This window comes from Octopus bimaculoides, chromosome 26 (genome assembly GCF_001194135.2).
Source record: "Octopus bimaculoides isolate UCB-OBI-ISO-001 chromosome 26, ASM119413v2, whole genome shotgun sequence".
NCBI classification, from domain to species: Eukaryota; Metazoa; Mollusca; class Cephalopoda; order Octopoda; family Octopodidae; genus Octopus; species Octopus bimaculoides.
The window spans coordinates 23,061,642-23,063,187 of NC_069006.1; the positions used below are offsets into that span (position 1 = coordinate 23,061,642).

At 35.7% G+C, this 1,546-nt stretch overlaps 1 protein-coding gene across 7 annotated transcripts in view; it reads left to right on the forward strand.

The window, feature by feature from the left end:
- Positions 1–1,546, forward strand: part of LOC106879161 (basement membrane-specific heparan sulfate proteoglycan core protein) — a 172,540-nt gene that overhangs the window by 137,173 nt on the left and 33,821 nt on the right. For all 7 annotated transcript variants that reach the window (XM_052976974.1, XM_014928600.2, XM_014928601.2 and 4 more), the window contains 4 exons: positions 161–298; positions 506–654; positions 1,106–1,223; positions 1,406–1,529. In XM_052976974.1, coding sequence (XP_052832934.1) covers positions 161–298; positions 506–654; positions 1,106–1,223; positions 1,406–1,529 — 529 coding nt within the window. The remainder of the gene's footprint in view (positions 1–160; positions 299–505; positions 655–1,105; positions 1,224–1,405; positions 1,530–1,546) is intronic.

Below are 1,546 nucleotides of genomic sequence, written 5' to 3' on the forward strand. Positions count from 1 at the left end.
ATATATATATATATATATATATATACATATATACATATATACATTTTGCTCAGAGCTTCCACATAAATAGACGTAAATACATAATTTTTTTTTTGTATGTAGAGTCTTCCATAAACCTGGAAATACAAAATTAAAATAATTTTTGTGTTCAATTTTATAGAATCTTCTCAGAGGAATGGTGTCCTTACAATTCCTTTTGCGAAGTCATCAGACTCTGGCGTGTACGTCTGTACTGGTACCAGTGATATTGGCAGATCAGGATCAAGTACTGTTGTGGTGACCATAACTACAGATTCAAGTATGTAAAGTATATTTTGTTTTTATGTCAAATCGTCCAACCCATGCTAGCATGGAAAGCGGACGTTAAACGATGATGATGATGTTGTTATTATTATTATTATATATATTGAGACTTATCACATGTGTTAGAAATCAATAATTGCATGGATTGTCCCGAGATAGTTGAAACTAATTCACTTGTTACCATCATCTTTTCCTTTTCTAGATGTCCGTCCAACTGCACGCATTGAGCCAGACAGAATGGTTACAATCCCTCAAGGTACTACCGGCACCCTACGGTGTATTGTGACTGGAAGCCCATTACCAACAGTCATATGGACCAAATCAAGAGGACAGTTGTCAGACCACCACCAGGTTAATATTTTTCTAAAAAAAAAAAAAAAAATTTTCTTTTGAAACAAATCCCGGAGTCAATGTAATCGAGTGAATATATATATGTATGTATATATATGTATGTATGTATGGCAGGCTTCTTTCAGTTTCCATCTACCAAATCCACTCTCAAGGCTTTAGTTGGCCCAAGGCTCACACACTGGGGCCTAATCCAGATTCTTGTGGTTGGAAGCAAGTTTCTTACCATACAGCCATACCATATAACTGCAAAAGACAAGGATGGCAAAACGGGGTTACGCAAAGCCAGTAGCTCAAACTGGATTAATATATAAAAATCTACAAAGGTTATTGTGGCAAAGATACCAGATTAGAATTTTACTAAAACTTTCAAGACACATTAGCAATGTTCCTCCACTTCTTTGATAACTACTTTGCCTCTCTATAATTCTATACTTCTTTCTTTTTTTACAAGGTTTCGGGCAATGTTCTGAGAATCACAGAAACAATGGTTGAAGACCGTGGAATCTATGTTTGTGAGGCCAGAAATGTTGCTGGTTCTGTTCAGGCATCAGTGATTGTTGAAGTTGAAAGTAAGAGCCTTTAATTTGTTTTCTGCTTGATCTTCTAGCATTTTTGCTTAAGTGGTGGTATACATCATTGCTTAGATTTCACTTTATGGATAAACCTTAATCAGCTGTTCTTTTTTTTTTTTTTTCTATTATTATTTTGCTTTGTTAATCTTAACTGAAACCTTGTACTTTTATCTCTGTAGGGAGAGAATTGCCTGCGATAGACCTTTATCCAAAAGGAACCCAGAGTATTCAGAGTGGTGGTAGTGCACTGTTCCAATGTAGAGCAACAGCTGGAATTCCATCACCAACAATCACCTGGAAACGGTAAGACCTTAGAGATA